The sequence below is a fragment of the Malania oleifera genome, chromosome 10 (genome assembly GCF_029873635.1).
Source record: "Malania oleifera isolate guangnan ecotype guangnan chromosome 10, ASM2987363v1, whole genome shotgun sequence".
NCBI classification, from domain to species: Eukaryota; Viridiplantae; Streptophyta; class Magnoliopsida; order Santalales; family Ximeniaceae; genus Malania; species Malania oleifera.
Genome location: NC_080426.1, coordinates 91615548 through 91633484, shown reverse-complemented (window position 1 = coordinate 91633484; position 17937 = coordinate 91615548). Strand labels below are relative to the sequence as shown.

The 17937-nt window shown below is 36.3% G+C and overlaps 2 protein-coding genes across 11 annotated transcripts in view; one reads left to right on the top strand and one right to left on the bottom strand.

The window, feature by feature from the left end:
* Positions 1–15288, top strand: part of LOC131166121 (26S proteasome regulatory subunit RPN13) — a 48719-nt gene extending 33431 nt beyond the window's left edge. For 3 of the 9 annotated variants that reach the window (XM_058124419.1, XM_058124418.1, XM_058124426.1), the window contains 6 exons: positions 12831–12949; positions 13052–13075; positions 13803–13897; positions 13978–14055; positions 14187–14241; positions 14789–15288. In XM_058124419.1, coding sequence (XP_057980402.1) covers positions 12831–12949; positions 13052–13075; positions 13803–13897; positions 13978–14055; positions 14187–14241; positions 14789–14964 — 547 coding nt within the window. In that variant the 3' untranslated portion in view covers positions 14965–15288. The remainder of the gene's footprint in view (positions 1–12830; positions 12950–13051; positions 13076–13802; positions 13898–13977; positions 14056–14186; positions 14242–14788) is intronic. The other 6 variants (XM_058124425.1, XM_058124424.1, XM_058124423.1 and 3 more) reach the window with 3 other exon arrangements.
* A 2488-nt stretch (positions 15289–17776) lies between these two features.
* The window catches only part of LOC131166245 (lanosterol synthase-like), a 114409-nt gene continuing 114248 nt past the window's right edge, over positions 17777–17937 (bottom strand). For both annotated transcript variants that reach the window (XM_058124596.1, XM_058124597.1), the window contains exon 17: positions 17777–17890. In XM_058124596.1, the coding sequence (XP_057980579.1) occupies positions 17777–17890 (114 nt within the window). The remainder of the gene's footprint in view (positions 17891–17937) is intronic.

Below are 17937 nucleotides of genomic sequence, written 5' to 3'. Positions count from 1 at the left end.
GGGAAAAGAAGAGGGACTTGCATATGATATTTATTGACTTTGAGAAAGCATATGGCAGGATACCTAGGGAAGTTCTATAGTGGGTTTTAGAAAAAAAGGGTGTATGTAGTAGGTATACTGATGTTATTAAGGATATGTACGATGGAGTAATGACTAGTGTAAGGACTAGATGGAGAAACTAGAGAATTTCCAATCACCATAGGTGTACATTAAGGATCTGCTTTGAGTCCTTATCTTTTTGTTTTTGTGATGGACCAACTGACTAAGAGTATTCAAAAGGAGGTTCCATGGTGTATGCTGTTTGCAGATGATATTGTGTTAATTGATGAAACTAGGGATGAAGTAGTGGATGAGTTAGAATTATGGAGAGACGCTTTAGAATCTAGAGGCTTTAGGATAAGTAGAAATAAGACAGAATATAAGAAATGTAATTTTAGTAATGATAGGAGGAATATTGGAGAGAAAGTTAAACTTGATGATGAAGAAATAAATAACACTTGTAGATTTCGATACTTTGATCTATTATGCAAGCTGAAGGAGAAATTGAAAATGATGTAATACATAGAGTTAAAGCAGGTTGGGTAAAATAGAGAAGTGCTTCAAGTATGCTTTGTGATCGTAGAATGCCCTTAAAATTAAAAAGGAAGTTTTATAGGACAACTATAAGACCAGTTATGCTATATGGATCAGAATGTTGGGCGACGAAGAAACAGAATATTCAAAAAGTAAAAGTTGCCAAGATGAGAATGTTTAGATGGATGAGTGGTATGACATTGAAAGATAAATTAAGGAATAAACATATTTGCGGTAAGTTAGGTGTAACTTCTATAGAAGATGAGATTAGGGAGGGACGACTCAGATGGTATGGACACTTGCAACGTAGGCCACATAGTGTGCCCGTGAGGAAGAGTGAGTTAATCACTGTGGGGGGGCAGTAGAAGGGGTAGGGGTAGACCTAAAATAACTTGGGAGGAGATAGTGAATAAAGATTTAATATCCCTGAATCTGTCAAAAGAAATGGTCCATATGATCGCATAAATTAGCGGAAAATGATTCATATAGCCGACCCCACCTAGTGGGACTTAAGGCTTGGTTTTGTTGTTGTTGTTAGTATCAATTAATAATGGTCACTCCTATTTTTAATATGCCTTCCTCTGTAAGAATGGCTTCCCAGATTATTTCCCATAAAAAAGTCAGACCATTTTGGGAGGTCCAGCTTTCCAAATAGCGTCCCAAGGTAGTCTATCACCTTTTGTTATTGATCTGTCTGCAGAAGGACTTGACCGAGATTTCAAGGTGTTAAGTTTCAAAACCTGATGCTATCCTTCCTATTGGCACATATTCTGGTACTATAAAGCACGTTCAGGTGATTGACAACCTGCTGCACCTCGCAATCTTGCGTGTTCTTTCTGAATGTCAGATTCCAATGAGCACCATTTTGCACAGAGCATCATGCAGCTCCAGTTCATTCTTAGATCTGGTGAGACTGAACAGGGCTGGAAAAGCTTCTTTTAAGAGTACATCTCCATGCCAAGTATCCATCCAAAGTCAGATGTTTTTCCTATTCCAACAAAAAGCCAATGAACTTTGAAGGAACACCCATCTCTTTCATAATAACCTTCTGAATCAACCCCATGACTCCATGAGAATTCCTACCTTTAGTTACCTGGGTTGTCACCTCCCTCTGGTGGGAACTATGATCCTGATCTTGGGTGGTTGCATGATGAGTGGAAAGCCAGATTTGCCAACCATTCTAATAAAAAAGGGGAAAGCCAGATTTGTTAACCATTCTAATAAAAAAAATCGCATGAAAATTTTAAAAAAATTTGAGAAAATCAAACAGTAAAAAAGCTTTAAATTTGGATGTAATCTTGCTTCCAAAGTGACTCCATTGAATAATATAATTAGTAACTCCATTGAAATTGTTGCAGAACGGTGAGATAGTAGGGCGGAAAATAGCTGCCCAGATCTGTAGTGGTATCTTTGAGTGGTGCAGAGATGAGCAATTTGAAGGGCAACTGGTGGACTGTGATTTGGACTTTGGATGGAGGGACGAAGGTAAGTGGGGGTGGACTCTGGTTTGGAGGGAGAGGTGAAGGTAAATTGGTTGACTGTGATTTGGAGGGAGAGCTGGTAACATTGACTTGTTTAATTATTAAAGAGCTAAAGAGTGCAGTATTATTATTAAACAAATTCATGCATTAATTTACATGAAATAAATTAATTGGTATAGTAATTAATGTTCATTTAAATTTTTTACAATTTACTTGAATAAGAATAATAGTGATTTAGTTCTGCTGCCAGTTTTCTTGATCCCCCCACTCCTCTTCCACCCATAACAATAAAAAGAATAAATAAAATTTGTAAATATCTTATTTGCGATTGTAGCATACTGATTGAGCAACCCAAATTAGTGTCTCTAACATACCATGATCCAAAATGGCGTACCAAATTAAGCCTACCATCCTAGAACTGCATACTCAGTTGTGAACTGAGTTTCCATATCTTGGCCTGAAATGCATTCTGTTCCAGCTAACTACCTCCTACCTCCTTAGTATGGGATGAAGATGTTTGAAATTTCTTTCTTGACCTTATTCTCTCTGGAGAAATCTTTTTCCTACTTGATGAAGATGTTTGAAATTTCTTTCTTGACCTTATTCTCTCTGGAGAAATCTTTTTCCTACTTTTCTCATTTCTTCAACACACCTGCTGGAGTTTCCATAAAGACATGGAAGGTGAGAGTGAGTCTATGCCTCCTGGCAACAAAAACTACTTTTATGCCCCCCAGACGAGCATTGCCTCTTCCATCTAGAAAGTCTCTTTTCAAAATTTTCACTTGCATTATTCTAGATATCTGTTGATTTGAATCAAGCACCAAGGATACCCAAGTTATGCTACAGGGTTTTTTCCATCTTCGCAATCAAGATGATATAGGGTGGGAAACTGGCTGGTGGAAGGATTGATTTGACCCTATTTTGAAGCTGATTCCAAGTAATAGGGCAAGGGGAATTTGGGTCCTAAATGCAAACGTGCTAGGTCCAATAAGTAGTAAGGCTTATGTTAACATGGGGCCTGTTTTGTAAACATGTGAATCTTGGTAGTTCGTTTTGTGACATTGTCATCTCTGTTGAGTTCTCCATCCTCTTATCTACAAAACCACCGAATATTGTCATTGGAAACTGTTAATGGTTATTTTAGTCATTTGGCATTATTAGTGTGTTAGTGTTAAGTTAATACGTGAGAGTCAGTGAGGGTATTATGGTCATTGGAATGTACTTGCCATATATTATAGTTCTTCCATTTTACCTAGAATATCAACATGGTATCATAGAAAGATCCATCCTAAACCTTACCACCGTCACCAAGACCAAGCCCTAAATCCGACCACCAAAACAGACCTGAACCTAATCATCCTATTGAAATCCGACCAGTATAGGAAGATCCCGCTCTCCTAGAAACCAGTCTAGGGATTGCCAGACAGCTCAGCTGTAACCGAAAAATACCCTGGCCATTGCTGCCCTCCCTTTTCAGAACCATCAAAATCTTCCAATATTTTGCAAAACAACCACATAGTTAGTCACAGAACTCTCTGATCTGTTACTCCGTAAAATATCATTGCCCAAAACTTCCCCATGTGCTCGCACGTGCCAGCCGATTGCCAGCAGTGTCAACCCACACGCTGGTGCACGAGACACCTTCCCGGCTAGTTTTTGTTGCCTTTTCTTTAGAATGCCTTGATTTCTTCAATAGACCATAATATAAAGCTGTTGGGAATTTTCTTTGTTCAAATCAAAGATCCAACCTTTTTCGATCGTGCATTCATGGCAATACATTAGTAGTTGTTTGGTATTATTAGAGGCCATTGGTGAGTCTCTAGGAGAAGTGGCAGTGTTTATACGTTGATTTTCTTGGGCTGTGGCAGTGTCATATCAGTTTGTTGGTGACTTGTTTGTGGTTGTTCAGGTTAGATCATTTCCCTTGTTTGACATTGGTCTAGTTTGTGAATGTTGATATGGAGTAGTCTATGAATCCCAAAAGTATGTTTTTTCCATCATCACTGGAACCAATAACAACTGAAAAGTTGGATGGAAAGAGTTATATTTGGTCTAAGATTGTTAAGGTTTATTTGATAGGATTATAAAAATTTGAGCACTTTTTCTAATTTGGGCCCTCTAATGAGAAGAGAAAAGTGTGGATTTAGGAAGATTCTTTGATTGTTTCCCTCTTGTGGAACTCGATGGAACCCCAGGTTGCATGGATGTTCTTGCATTTGGATGTATGCAAGGAGATTTGGTATTTTGTCTAGATTTTGTATTCCCATAAAATTACATGTATGTACAATATATCCTTAGAGTACTTAAAGTTGCAACAAGGAGAGAGGAGTGTTACATAGTACTTTGCAGAGATGAGGCGTATTCATGAGGGGCTTAACATTGTGCAACCTATAGCTGGCAAGATGCAGAAGTAGCGGGACTGGCACCAATTTGTTTGTAAAGATGGAATTGTAAACTGCTAGGGTGCAGACAATTGTTGATGCTTTGGAGACCATTTCAAATACTTTAAATAGGCTAATAACTGATGTTGCAGACTTGCAGTCTTGGGCAATAGATCAATTGAATATCACTTCGAAAAGGTAAATTTTGTAACTACCGTAGTTCACATTTGGAGCTGTGTAAGCTTCTTTTTTTCTTTTTCGTTTTGGATAAGAACAAAATTATTAAGGGACACCCAATGTACAATTATAGGATGACAGTATATCCTCAAAATAATGGAAAAAAGCTGAAAACGTTATAACATGGTTGCCTTCCAATCCCTTTGAAGGTCAGACTGTGACAAACCCCAAGAAATTCCAACTGAATCAGCTGGAAAAATTGCCAAAAACAAAACTCTATCCCACAGTAAACTAAGAGGGGTTGAGCACTTGAGCTATACTTGAAGGTTCTCGCATTCCTCTCAATCCCAAGGGTCAACAAGATAGTGGAGGTTGGATTGCACCACAAAAAAAATGCAGACCTCCCCACTTGAGCCAAAGCTTTGATTTCTGACAAGTAAGAAATCTCCCACATTTTGAGGTGCCATCCATGCTTCATTGAACCAAGAGAAGTGAGAATTCTAAAGGTGGTTGCCACTGACCATTGAGGAAAAGGTAGGCGTTGGTTTCATTGGATTTGTGCCAATTCAAGAACATATGAGGACTGAGAGACTTGTAGGATCTTCTTGTCTATAACACATCATCTGTGTTAATTCTACCGAGAGTCAGTCCCATTTGTAAAGAGAATGGGTTGGAGCTCTGCCCCATTTGTAGCTGAATCAAAATCAATGGAGTGCAAGGTTTGGCTGGTTGGCCTTCCTTCACATATTAAGATGTTTCAAATTACTAGTTTGAATTTGTGTGAGGATATGTTCTATTCCCACCTTTTGCAGTGAATAACTTTGATATTTCTCTTTTCTATGCAATGTTAGTGGCTTTTAGTTTTTCTTTTTCTCCAAAGGTGAGAAAAGCTAGATTTCTAGGTTCAGTTTGGAGCTTAAAAAAGATGATGATAAGAAAATATATATATATATATATATATATATATAAAAATATATATATACATAAATATATAACTTTGATATTTCTCTTTTCTATGCAACGTTAGTGGCTTTTAGTTTTTCTTTTTCTCCAAAGGTCAGAAAAGCTAGATTTCTAGGTTCAGTTTGGAGCTTAAAAAAGATGATGAAAAGGAAATATATATATATATATATATATATATATATATTTTCCTCTAGACAATTCAGTATATACTTCATACTAATTTGTAGTGGATTTAACATTTCAAATTGGATTCAAGTATGGTTAACTGTTGCCTAAAAGCTGGTGAAGTGAGTTTCGGTGAACCATTTGAAACGGTTCAGTTTCTCTTTCCATTTTCTTCGAACCAAAACTTATTTCGGTTGCTGCTTCAGGGATCATGGTTTGGTTAATTGAGTCATGCCTTGGATCTGATCGTCCCCTTCTACACTGATTGATGTATTACAAATGTTCAGCGCAACTTTAATTCCAAATAACACTGTTTACAGTGCCTGGGAACATGAAAAAAATAATTATAGAATCCTTGTTCAGCTCAAAGACAACTTTCCTAAATAACAATAAGCTAATAACCCAGCATCTAAAATATATTACCAATTAAAATTCCCTCTAAAAAGGAAAAATAAAATTAATTCCCATACTCACTTTTTGCATAAACTAGTGAGTTGAATAGTAGGTAATTGATCTGATTCTTTGAAATTATTTTTCTTGTGTTATTTGATTCAACTGTTGGGCTGAATAATTGGATGAACAATCAGAGTCCAACAAATGTGATGGTCTCTCTCGCTCTCCTCAGCATGAGAGAAGGTGGTCTATGACACACTGTCTAAATTGAAGAAAAATCTTTGGATCTGTACTTAGAGAAAGTGAGATAGGGTGGTTTTATTTCTTTTCTTGTGAGAAACCTTAGCCTACACAAAGACTTGGTTCATGTAGGTATGGGTGAATTGGTTTTTGTAGGAGTGCACGTAGAATACTAATGGGAGTTATTCATGTTCAAGAAAGTTTCAACAATACCGTTGTGACTATTACAGATGTACGAGGTTGGGTGATTTCTTGGCTTTCAGCGGGCACTTATGGATTCAAGAGTACAAGAAGAGGGACACCATTTGCTGTTCAAACTTAGGTAATTGTTGGGTTAGGATTTCTTTGGTGGCAACAAAATGGTTTGCAGATGGGTTGGCTTCAGTGTTTGGGGTGTTGGGAGTTTTCTTGTAAAACAAGATTTGGGAGGGTCAATTATTGGATGGTGATTAGGTTGATGAAGAAGGCTAAATTCTTGGAATTGTATTTACAATGAAATTTATTTATTTATTTATTTAGTATTTATTATTTTTTGTGTATTCATCCCGAGATCTGCTCATGATGAGTGATGGAGGGGATTTGTGAGAGGAACTTCAGCTGATTGTCTAGGAATCAGGAAAGAAAGTTCCTCTCATGGTGAATGGCACTGATATTACGCTGCAGCAAGGATTTCAGTCATGGGAGGGAGTTGTGACTACAGTGAATGTCTCTCTTTGTGGGGAATGTGAGGAGAAGTTGTAGAGAAAAGAAGTTGACTTAGAGCATAGGCGGCTAGGGTTTCACCAGTGGTAAGCCAGGGTTGACAACAGGTGGTTTGTCCTAGACTATCACTATTGTGCTAGATTTTGCCAACTGTTGGGTAAATTGGCTAATTCTGGTTTAGGCCTGATATTTGATTCTAAACAGGCCCAAGTTCAAGTCCAGTTGGGAGCTCACTAGGCCTAACATTTAGCAATTAAATAGAATAAACAGCTAAGTTAAAAATGGTGATCTCTATTGTGTCCAATATACGTTAGAGCATAGTTGTCAAATCGGGATTTGGATCGTGAATAGAAATCCCAGTTTTGAAAATTAGGAATCGAGAAGAAAATAAAATCATAGGTTTCAGTTTAAATTTCCAAACTGATTCCAATGACATGCATATAATGAGCTTTATGTTGTTTATGGGAAGGAATCAAGAAAAAATACTATAAAACTGAACTTTTGGTTTAGTTCAACAGTTAGAAAAGTCATAGTTCATGCATGTGCTTTCTTTAATTAAAAAGAAATAAAAAATAATTTTTTTTAAAAAAACTAAGAATTAACTGAACGAACTACTAAAAAAACCAACATTTGAAACTTAATGACGCAGAAAAACGTGAGTACCACCTTCACCGACCAATGTTCTACTCTTCTGCCCCTTCTTCTCAATGGCAGAACACTACTCTTCCAAGAGTGAAGAATGGTTTTTGAAGGCAGCAGAAGACCTGAAGTTATGTTCTCCTTTTTGTCAGCACAGAAGCGATTCAAAGCAACTGTGTTAAAAAAAAGAAGCAATTTTTAATTTTTTTTAATTAAAAGAAAGCCTGATAATGGGGTTTTAAGCTAGTTGAGTCTGACTGGATCTCATAAGTTCAGCATCAATTTGGATGGATTCGTTAGATTCAGGGGGTGAATCAATAGGTTTGGCAGCAATGCGGTTGTTTTTTGATTCTTTAGCAAGATTTGAAGATTTGGTGTGGAATGATATGAATCATACTATTTGAATCATGAGATGTAAGATTCTAACAACTATAGTTAAGAGGCAAATGGGCCTCCGAATCAGGACTAGAATTCTCACTCACTCAAATAAAGAAACTGAGCTCAAGAGAAGTTATGGGAAAGGAAATGTTGATACAGCTTGGACATGGATTAACACTAAAAGCAAATGCTTGAGTAGCCCCATTAGGATTGATTGTCAGCCTGACTACATCCTCATCACAGAACTGGGTTGACAGTAGTGAGTAGTGTGGGTCTTGAAGGACAGGTTCCAACAAGGGACATGGGCTGTTAAATTATTTATGGTATTTCAGTTGATGCTTCTGCAGTGGGAGAGAGCTGCTGTCATGATGAGGATTTGACCAAGAAGTGTTTGTTGGCAATGATTGATGTGTGTGTGGTTTTTTTTTTTTTAAATAAAAAAAAATTGAAATTCTGAAGATCTTTGTATTGTGGAATCTCCAAGTACTAAGAAGGGAGATACAGAAAAGAAGACTAGCAAGGGTAAATATGAAGGGAAAATGGGTGATGTGTTGGATAACGATAGCAATGATGTTTGTGAGTTAATGTATATTAATGGTTTGCTTTTGGATGCAATTCAGGAACAATGTGGCTATGTTTCTGAATTGTTTGATTAATTGTAGATATAACATACATGCCACCATTTCTGATTGAATTTTTAGAGAGTTTCTATGTTTGAAGGTAGACTGGGTAAAGAACTGCAGTGTAAGGGATGGGATATTGCCCATTTCTGTAGATGTGGTTAACGTGAAAGACTTACTAGTTCAACAATTGATGGATAGGATGGGCTTGTGGCTATTTAATCTTGGTGGAAATGAAGCTCATTTGGATGGGGGTTAAAAGAAAGTCAAAGAAGGGTCAGTGGGAATTAGCAAATTTAAAGTGCGCAGTGAAGTAGATGGAATTGGTTGAAGGAAGGGTTTCTTATTTAGTTTCTTTATTAGGTTTCTCTTCATATTTCTTTTCTGTTTTTTTTTTTCCCCATGAGGACTTGTTCTCTTTTGCATTGTAATTTTTTTTTCCTCTTAATGCATCTTCTTTATTATCCAAAACAAAATCATGAAACTGATACTTGATGTTTAGTTCACAGAATAAGGGCAGGAATGGAATTGGAATTTTAGGCCTTGATTCCTATTCCCATGTTTGGTTTCAAAAAATAACACAATGCAAATGGCAGAAATGCTATTCCCACCATTCCTCTGCAATTGCTGTCAAATTTTTTTTTTTACTAAAGTGCCATCAAGTGATGTGTTCAATCTCAACCCAAATTCTTCGCTCCAAGATCCACCATATCCTCCTCCTCTTGGTGTCATCAGCGACTGTGGGTGTTGATTCAAGGATAGGGAAATGGTGTCAAGCATGATTTTGCGAATCTGGAAAGCCAAACGTGTCCATGGATATCATAAGAACTGGATGGGGTCTAAAGACTCCAAACACATTACTGGTTCATCTCCCATTGAAGCCACATTTCGAATCTTGAAGTTCCATGAGATATTTGATGATTTGGTTCAGTTTTTGGAATATCCCACTCAGCTGGACCGGATTGAGCCCCTCACAAAGGTTTGGATGGAGTGATTGACATCTATGAATCCATATACTACCACATGAAGATCCATCTCAACATGGACATATTGGCCAGTCAACAAGTTTGTCTTAAAGGCCAAAGCAGACACATCTGTCATCAGTAATCTGAAGATTCTGCAGCCTCTGTGCACTTTCTACATGGAGCGTAAGTGGCCATAGCCAGTGACCATGAACTGCCAGTGAACATGAGTCCTAGACTAATTCAGTGGTTGATCTGGGAGGGCTGAGGGTTCCCCCCAACCTCCAGGTTTTTAAAAAATATTATTATACTTAAATTAATTTTTCATATTATGCTATTACCCTTTTTTTTTGGTTTGTTTAAATGAATGTAGAGATTAGACATCATATGAAAAGAATTGTCTCCTCGTTCTAAAATCTTTGCAGTTCCTTTCTCAAAATCTGAATTTTCATGCCTTTAGTGATTGATATGTGGCATTCCTTAGGTCCTAAGGAAGAAAGTATCTTTTACTAAGTTATAAAAATATAATTTAAGTGTCCTACAAAAGATGTTTAAGATATTTTTCTCTTTTTTGGTGCATTAGATAATAAAAAACCCAAATCCTTCAACAAACCTCAAAAATACAATTTTTCTTTAGCTATTCATTTGTCTAAGGTTTCACACTTCGGTAAAATTCTTTGAGAACTTAATATAGCAACAACGCTGTAGAGCAATAAGGCAAATAAAACCATCAGCATTTTATAAAATAACTTTAAAGAAAATATCTATTTTTTTCTCCCTCTTCAAAGATTGGGTTATAGAAATTGGATCCAAGAACAAGTTGTTGTTGTTGTTGTACTTTTTTGTAATTTTTATCCTTTAATTATTTTAATTTTCATGCATACGTGTATTTTGATGTATATTATATGTATTTTTTTTTTTTGGGGGGGGGGGGGGGGGGGGGGGTTGGTGAGGGAGTAGGGTTGCATACAACTTTTTGATTTTATTAAATTTTGACAGTGAATCAACAATTCCACAAGAATGGATTGTCTCTAAAATAGTGAAATAAATGACATGTAATAAAAATTAGTGTTATAAATATGGTTAAGATGATTATTTATATTTTAATGATTATTATTTAAAATAAATTATTTTTATGGTTTAGTCTAAAACAATTAAGTCAGCATGTTACGATGACATGTGAGAAAAATATTAAACATTCGCTGCCTATAAATTTTTTAAAGATAAAACTAGATCCTATGTGGTGTTCCTCCTTTGGTCCCCTTGGTCTCCAACCGTTAGTGCTTGGGAAGGAATCTCTGGTTTGAACCTCGAGGTGGGTCGGAAAGGGATATAGGATTGGAAGCTAGACTACCTACCATTCTATAATTCAAGCCCAGTGGGCCTCCAACAGACTAAAGAAAAGTATCAGCTTCCTTTCACAAAATCCTGGATTTGCCACTCCTTGACATCCATGGTCACTGGTTGGCCACCCACATAAATGTTTTTTAACAAATAACTTTCTTTATATTAGATAATGACTTCAATTATGTTTCATAATTTAATGTTATCATGTAATTATGGATGCTTATTTTTTTTAATCATTCTATTCCAATTGTTATTGCATGCATATCCAATGTAGCAATCACATTTGGACCTCAACTCGTTTCCTCTTCCAATTTCATTCCACAAACCTAATGTTGTGTTTTCACTTGGTATTGATGTGGTATTGCACTTATAGTGATGAAAGATAATTACAGACAGCTTGATAGTGCCTAAGTCTAGAAAGAGTTGGAAAAGCTGAGGCATGCTGGACTCTTCATTAACTAAAATTTAATGATTGTGTTATCACATATATTTTTTATGTTGAATTTTAAATTATACTCTAATAGATATTCTGTGGGAAAGGGTAGTTGAACAAAGATCAAGGCTAGGAATGAAAGTCTCAGAAAATCAATTTGGTTTTATGTTTGGGAGATCTACTACAGAAGCTATGTATCTTTTAAGAAGATTAATGGAAAAGTTTAAGGAAAAGAAGAGGGACTTGCATATGGTATTTATTGACTTAGAGAAAGTGTATGATAGGGTACCTAAGGAAGTTTTGTGGTGGGTTTTAAAAAAAAAGTGTATGTAATAGGTATACTGATGTCATGAAAGATATCTACGATGGAGTAATGACTTGTATTAGGACTATAGATGGAGATGATAGAGAATTTTCAATCACAATAAGTGTACATCAAGGATCTGCTTTGAGCCCTTATCATTTTGCTTTTGTGATGGATGAATTGACTACGAGTATCCAAAATGAGGTTTCATGGTGTATGTTGTTTGCGGATGTTATTATCTTGATTGAGGAAACTAGAGTTGGAGTGGAATCTAAGTTAGAATTATGGAGAAAAGTTTTAGAATCTAGAGACTTTAAGATAAGTAGAAATAAGACAGAATATATGAAATGTAATTTCAGTAATAGTAGGAGGAATATTGGAGGTAAAGTTAAACTTGATAATGAAGAAATCAATAGCACTAGTAAATTTTGATACCTTGGATCTATTATGCAAGCTGATGGAGAAGTTGAAGAAGATGTAATACATAGATTTAAAGTAGGTTGGTTAAAATGGAGAAGTGTTTTGAGTGTGCTTTGTGATCGTAGAATTCCCTTAAAATTAAAAGGGTGTAAGTCTAGCTGTGCTATATGGATTAGAATCTTGGGTGACTAAGAAACAACATTTTCAAAAAGTAGAAGTTGCCGAGATGAGAATGCTTAGATGGATATGTGGTATATCACTAAAAGATAAATTAAGAAATGATCATATTCGCGGTAAGTTAGGTGTAACTCCTGTAGAAGATAAGATAAGGGAGGGACGAATTAGATAGTTTGGGTACTTACAATGTAGGTTACGTAGTGCACCAGTGAGGAAGAGTGATTTAGTTAATGTGAAGAGTAGTAGAAGTGGTAGGGGTAGACTTAAAATAGCTTAGAATGAGATAGTAAGGATTTAATAACCTTGGATTTGTTGAAGGAAATTATCCATGATCGCATGAGTTCGTGGAAAATGATTCATGTAGCCGACTCCACATAGTGGGACCTAAGGCTTGGTTTGTTGTTGTACTCTAAAAGATATTGTTTGATGATTCCTTGGGATTAATCTAATGTGATTTTTGATTTTTAATTTCCAGAGCTGGGAACTTGGTTGGCCCAAATTTGGGTACTGATGTAACTAGTGATGTAACCTCATCATCTGGACCTGTTAAGTTGGCAGACTTGCAAAGAATTTTGAGTAATATTGGGTCTGCAGGTATCATTTCTAAGATGTGTATTTTTTTTTTTTTTTCCTTTTTCTTTTCCTATTTCCTGAATTGCTTTTAGATTTGATTTGCAATGTGATGCTTTATTGCAGATGGTGCTGAAGATCTTGATGGAGGTGATAAGACATTTTATTCTACTCCAATGGTTTTTGGTTTCAGCTATGCTCTAAGGAAGCTTATTGAGCATCAACAGAGCGGAAGGATGGTTTTCCGTCCACCTTGCATAGTTTTGTGATCATATTGTTGAATTGGCTGCCCATCTGGACAATTTTAGGACCACATCATTCTTTTTCTGTTTCAGCATTTAGACATGTTTCATGCCTAATAGATGAATATACAGTGTGTTGTGTCTGGGGAACCAGAGGGAGAAAGATGCGTGCATTGTACTTTTTAAGTTGGCATGTGATTTTGAGGCTTCTATTATTCAGTTGGCATGTGAATATGTAATTTCTTTCTAGTAAAGGTGTGCATGAGCGTGTGTCAATTGTCAAATTAGCCTTCTAGCTTTTTTGTTTATAATAATAATAATAATAATAATTATTATTATTATTATTATTCGTTTCATTCTTAGACTCGATGTTTGAGCTTAAAAACCAGAATTAGTAGGATGAATACTGGAAAACCATCAGTTTTCTGGATGTGGTTGGGGTCAATGTCTTAAAAATGCATTCAGCCAGTCGAGTAATTTGGGAGTCTCATGACTAGGCATGATCAAGGGTACATAAGAGGTCACATGTATCGATGCAGCAGGGTCTTATTGCTGTCATGGGCATTGGTGTGCTTGTAATTTATCTTTTAAGATTTATCTCCTGTAAGATTATGTAACCCTGTTTCATTTTTTAGGTCTAGGATTAGGGGATATTTTAAAGCCTGATTTGATACTGCCATTGATTGAGACACTACCACTGGAACAGTGTTTAGCATCATATTTACCTGAGGTAAACAACAATTTGATGTTTAGTTCTTCCTAAATCACATAAATTTATGCTGCTTATGACATTGTTGCGTGATTGCAAAGGGTCAATGGACTCCAGAGGATTTAATAGATTTGCTGCAGAGCCCACCTTTCCGTCAGCAAGTTGATTCATTTACTTATGTGAGAAACAATGGCTAAATTCTTCTCTCCTTTTATTTCTTAGTTTTGTTTTGTTTTGTTATATTCTGCCATTAATTGTTTATTTTATTAAGATGGTTAACCTGTTAATGAGACACCTCCTATATTTATAGGTACTTCGAACGGGTCAGATAGATTTGTCACAGTTTGGAATTGACCCAAGTAAATGTAATTCCAACACTCAAGTTCATCTGTAAATTATTAGTTTTTGTTCGCCATACTTTCAATTTGATTCTGTTCTGTATTTGTTTTTTTTTTTCTATATGTTTTTTTTTGCTTCTATTTATTCATTATTTGGTGCTCTCTCTCTCTCTCACCTTGCAATCTATGCGCATCGTGACATCTTTTACATCTTTCTTAGCATGCCAGCAAAGGTTATCTCTACATTTTTACTAGGATGCCAGGTGCAGGCCAGACCACCTTCTACACATCTGCACTCCTTGTTTCTCCGCAAGTTAGCCTGTTGGTCATGGCATCTTCCACGTGCATGAAAATTATCCTTCTTTTTATGTGGGCCTGCCATTCATGGTTAGCGGAAAATAGATCTAGGAAATGCTTGACCTGACCATAAAACAGGAGTAGATAACGTATTGCGAGTGGGAGTAGGGGAAATGCTTATTTCGCAGCAATGCATAAATTCAGTTGGGATGAGCAGTGCTGCCTAGTTTACTATGTAATTCAGTGCCTTAAATTTTTTCTTGTTTCAACTGAGCAGGTTGCCCTAATGCTACAATATCCAAAATGACTTGGTTTTCAAATAAGGGGGTCTTCCCATTTGATCTTGAGCTCTTACGTAGCCCCCTTCTTTCACTGCAGACAAGTGCACGGTTTTGTCTTTTCTTGAGGCACTTGAAGATTCAGTTTCAAGTAACTCAGCGTCTGAGGAATTGAGGCAGGATGACAAGGATTCAAGTTGTCAAACTCGTAACCCTAATGATCCAATGGATGAGGGTCAATAGCAGATGGGCATAGAGATTATGCAGGCGTGTTGTTTATTTATTTGTCATGCTGCTTGTTTATAGCAGAGAAGGGACTTCGATTGGTTTTGTTCTTTTCCATACACAGCCGGTCACAGAGAGAGAGAGAGAGAGAGAGAGAGAGAGAGAGAGAGAGCTTGCTGCAGCGATGTATTGAAAAATGCAAAATAAATTAAATGTTGTGTTAAAGAGTTGTGGCTTCAAATATACGCGCGAGTAATAAGTTTCACATGCTAAACCCTGCCTATCATTTTTCTAGTGAGATAATTTGTTCGATTCATTTCCTTGGGTTTCCCAATGCATGTGCTCTTTCCCACAAAATCTAATTCTTAGGTATATTTTATTCTCCTGAAATGTATTCTCGAGTTATGCAAACCTTTAGCTACTTATGAAAATAATGAAACCATGTCATAAAGAGATGCTATCCATTGTGTGTGTAGTTACAAAGTGGAGGCTTTATTTAATTGATTGGCATTTTCAAATCCGAATTGATTATGAGAGCTTCGAGTACCTTTTGAAGCAATGAATATCTTTTATTGAACAACAAAAGTGTGTTACTAAATGCACTCTTACGACTTTCCGAATAAGTTGAACTTATAGCTATTTGTGTATCTGTATGTACTACTCTTGAACAAATCAGGACAGTATGGTGGCAAAATCTAGAGGCCAAAGGTATTATCCAAAGGCTACAACAGAGCCAACTTCAGTCCCTCCTTTTGGGACTCTTTAAACTTTGTGTATAAAGATGATTTTATTAGTGCCTAATTCAAGCTTATAACAAACCATATTGCAAGAATATATGCATCATCGCTTGTAGGTCACTCTGATTTTCTTTGAACCTAACCTACAATCACATTTCTTAGAAGGGAATGAAGGGTGAAATAAAAAAGTTTGTGTCAAAATGTGATGCTTGTTGACACCCTATTTTTTTCGGGGACTAAGGGTTTGAAGAGCAATTTAGGAGAGCTTGGGAGCAGCTAATTGAAATTTAGTTCTTTTCTCCATCTTTTGGGGGGGGTGGGTGTGGGTGGTGGTGTTAAATTTAGGACCTTAATTTTGCAATTGAGTGCTCATTAAATCAAGAAAAGAGTTATCCGTATTTTAGTTAAAAATTGGATAAGGAGGGGGGGGGGGTGTGGGTGGTGGTGTTAAATTTAGGACCTTAATTTTGCAATTGAGTGCTCATTAAATCAAGAAAAGAGTTATCCGTATTTTAGTTAAAAATTGGATAAGGATAAGGTAAACAAGAGCCCAAACATTCTCTTTGGACGTGAAAGTAAGCTCCTGGGGTATTTTTGGAAGGGAAAAAGGGAGGAAGTCCTTGCTTTGATTGTTATTTTATCCGTTATCATCTTGTACATAGCACTCTCAAGCTCTTATTAGATTCTTGTAAAGATCAGTTTGCAGATATCTTCACCAAGTTATATCATAAGGGACGTCATTATACTTTGGTTGACAACCCTCAAGCTGATCTCCCACCCACCTTGAGTTTGATGGGGGTTGTTAACATGTATTCTTTATTTACTTGTACTGCACTTGTACTACACACTCGAATTGCACTTGTACTATAGCACTTCATGCCTCCTATATAAATAGGCACCCATGTATAGTCTTATGAATAAGAAATATAATTATACTTGTTCAGTATTTCTAATAGATAGAATCAAAAGAGAGATAAAGAACAACGAATGTATGTAGTTTGACAATATGCCTACATGCATGGACGCTTGTACAATTTCCACTATCATCAAATGAAAATTGTTTTAGGTTTCAACCCTCAGCTGCAATATGTATATATAGTCCCATATGAAAATCCCAAAATATCCTCATATCATAATACAATTATATTGTGCCTTGTGCCCTTCTATTGGTAACAAACTTCAAGTAGATCACCTTTATGAATATGAGCCATAACTCAAGAGATGCATTATGCAATCACCTAGAGGATGAGTTAATCCTCTTCTTTGATTTGAAAATCGAAAATTTGAAATCATTCCTTGTCCTCGGATTTCTTCCTATCTGGAAGATAATGTGATGTTTTTGTTGGAGTCAGGGAGGTTTTTGCGTCTCGTTGACAATTTTGCATGTCCTCCAATTATGGACATTTGGGTTTTGAAGGACTGTGATAAAGAGGTTTGGCATCAATGGATGAGTTTGATTATAAGTTGACAGAAGTCACTCCTATCAGTTATCAGGATGGAGAAACAATAGTGGATTCAAAGCAAGAAAGGGTAGTCTACTACAATGTGGAAAACAGAAGCTTCAAAAAAGAAAATAACCTAAATTTACACAATGATACCAAGCTATGTCTCTATACCGAGAGCTTCTTCTCCCTAGGAACTCGATAGGTATTTTTCTTAATTATATTATCAACTATATATTATGACAATTTTTCAATTTTTATGAGTTTCCATATGTTAATACTGTATCCAATGTCATAATAAAAATGCTTGTCATGATGGTAGCTATTGGGTAATTTTCATGATGAACTGAATATATATATATATAGTTGCTCTGTTAAGTACACATAAGCAATAGTAAGTCACACTAAGAGTTTTGTGGGAGGAAAGGACTTGTAGCGAGTGGCTTTACACTGCACCCACTTCCTGGCCTGCACCACTTCATGTCCGTATACACAGAATCATCTAGCCACACACCACATACTTTACCAGATGCGGATAATCTGGCTGATGATAATTTTGTTTTTTCAAGGCTCAAAATGGAAATTACTTTTGCTGTAATACATGGTTGAGATATTCTCCAAGGGCCCAAATGGGAAATATGTTCCTGTAGGCTGAGTAACTGATCATACAGTTCTTGTTGAACACTCCTATAATTTCCTGCCATAAAATCGAAAGAGATACATACAATATGTATTAGATACAGT